Here is a 1927-nt window from a genome sequence, read left to right as displayed (position 1 = left end):
GGAAAGAATCTCCATTTTTGCTAAAAATCTAACTTGCATGAATGAAGTAAAATTTAAGTTTTGTTACAAGCATAGGCAGGTGGCCAAATCCACAGGCAAGAAAGCATTTTACCTTGTTTTAACTTCCTAAAATTTCCTGGAAAACAAACAGAGGGGGAAGAACGTTTTCCTCTTTAATGAAATGCACGAAGAAAATGAGCTGCCTGGCTGGCTTTCTAGATGAAAGGCATTTAGACATATTGGGCTAAACCAGCAACTGATCCAGTTCCAATGATTTTCACTCAGTTATGCTAAGTGAAAATCTGGTTATATTGGATAGTGACTGCATTTCGTCAAGAGGCAACCGTTTTGTGAGTCTCCATGAGACCAAATCTTTATCAGCTTTGCTTCAGAAAACTTTGTATTTCAAGTCTGCTATATCCATCCTTATTCTGAATTTTTACTGGAAGTGTAACTAAGGGTTATAGATGATTCAACCTAACAATGTTTGTTAAAGCAGTTTTGCAAACACATGCAGAAAGCTATTCTGGAAAGCACTTCTGAAATGCAAATGCTTGTGGAAAGACACCAGAAACCTTACTTTTATCTTTCAGCTTCTTTTTACAATTTTCATCTGTGCAGGAAAATCCATTGGATTTGAAATTAGCATGAAAGTTACGACAGTAAATAACTTTTAAGACAATATTGATACTTAAGGAGTCCACTATTCATCATGTATTATTGCAGAAGCAAGCAGTTCAGTTTCAACCTGCACTTCCCTAGTGCTAACATTCCTAATGACACAAAACAGTCTCACTGCTGTCATACACAACTACTTGTCTCAAGGATATATTTTGCAACTGTATGTTTTCACTTCTAAGGCCTCAGAAAAGATGTATGCAGATAGATTACTCTTAAACTAACACTTTGAAAAAGTGTTACTTGGCAAAAGAGATAGATTACTCTTAAACTATTGGCAAAAGCCAGCTAAGTGATAAAGTATGTATATTTGTTCAGAAAGCCCAATTCAGCTAATGAAGCAGATAAACAGTGTTATCTGCAAATATCATTACTTAATATTGGTCCAAGGCAGAAAAAAAGAGGATTCATCATGGCAGAAGACCTCTGCTGAGCTACACTGTGAACTAAACTAAAGCTGAAAACCAAAGGGTAATAGCAATTCAGTGTACGCAGCAGCCCCCAGGGAGAAAAGCCCCACTCAAGTAGTCATAAACGCAATAAAGTCAGACCTTGTTCACATTTAAATGTTCTTAAAAAAAACCAAACTGTTGAAAACAGATAATTTTATTAAATAAAATGTATCTACACACTACATACTTTCCTCCTCAGGTCAGGGGACAAGTCTAATCTCTTGTGGCTTTATTTTTCTAAAAAATGTACTTTAAAAACACAATCTTGAAATCAGCAATAAATAGGCTTAATCAGTGCACAAATCCAGAATCACTCCTCAATTTCGCCTACTTATGGCTAGGTCCACACTCTAGATTTCCTGGTACGCATCATACTTTGGTCTGTAGTATGCCTTTTCCCCTTCCTTACCAGTAAGGGGTGTACAAGCAAAGCCCAGCACAGATAATCCACACAAAGTTTCCTTCTCAATGTAATCTTCTTGGGGAACTTGTTGAAATTAGTTTAGAGATTTCTTTCCCAGTATAAACTGCGACTTTTGAGGCAGCATGCAAGCCATGTCAAGAGCTAACTAGGGATCACTTAAGCTAGTTTAATTTCCCCTTCCTTACCAGTAAGGGGTGTACAAGCAAAGCCCAGCACAGATAATCCACACAAAGTTTCCTTCTCAATGTAATCTTCTTGGGGAACTTGTTGAAATTAGTTTAGAGATTTCTTTCCCAGTATAAACTGCGACTTTTGAGGCAGCATGCAAGCCATGTCAAGAGCTAACTAGGGATCACTTAAGCTAGTTTAAAGT

The 1927-nt window shown here is 37.1% G+C and overlaps 1 protein-coding gene across 6 annotated transcripts in view; it reads right to left on the bottom strand.

Moving 5' to 3' along the window:
• The window catches only part of PPFIBP1 (PTPRF interacting protein, binding protein 1 (liprin beta 1)), a 51779-nt gene that overhangs the window by 26458 nt on the left and 23394 nt on the right, over window positions 1-1927 (bottom strand). For 3 of the 6 annotated variants that reach the window (XM_010014598.1, XM_010014600.1, XM_010014601.1), the window contains one exon: window positions 581-613. The exons of the other annotated variants lie outside the window; for them this stretch is intronic. In XM_010014598.1, coding sequence (XP_010012900.1) covers window positions 581-613 — 33 coding nt within the window. The remainder of the gene's footprint in view (window positions 1-580; window positions 614-1927) is intronic. 6 annotated transcript variants of the gene reach the window in all.

Source organism: Nestor notabilis, unplaced genomic scaffold, assembly GCF_000696875.1.
Source record: "Nestor notabilis isolate BGI_N333 unplaced genomic scaffold, ASM69687v1 scaffold3465, whole genome shotgun sequence".
Classification (NCBI taxonomy): domain Eukaryota; kingdom Metazoa; phylum Chordata; class Aves; order Psittaciformes; family Psittacidae; genus Nestor; species Nestor notabilis.
Note: the sequence above shows the minus strand (reverse complement) of the source record. Positions and strands in the feature narration are given on the sequence as shown.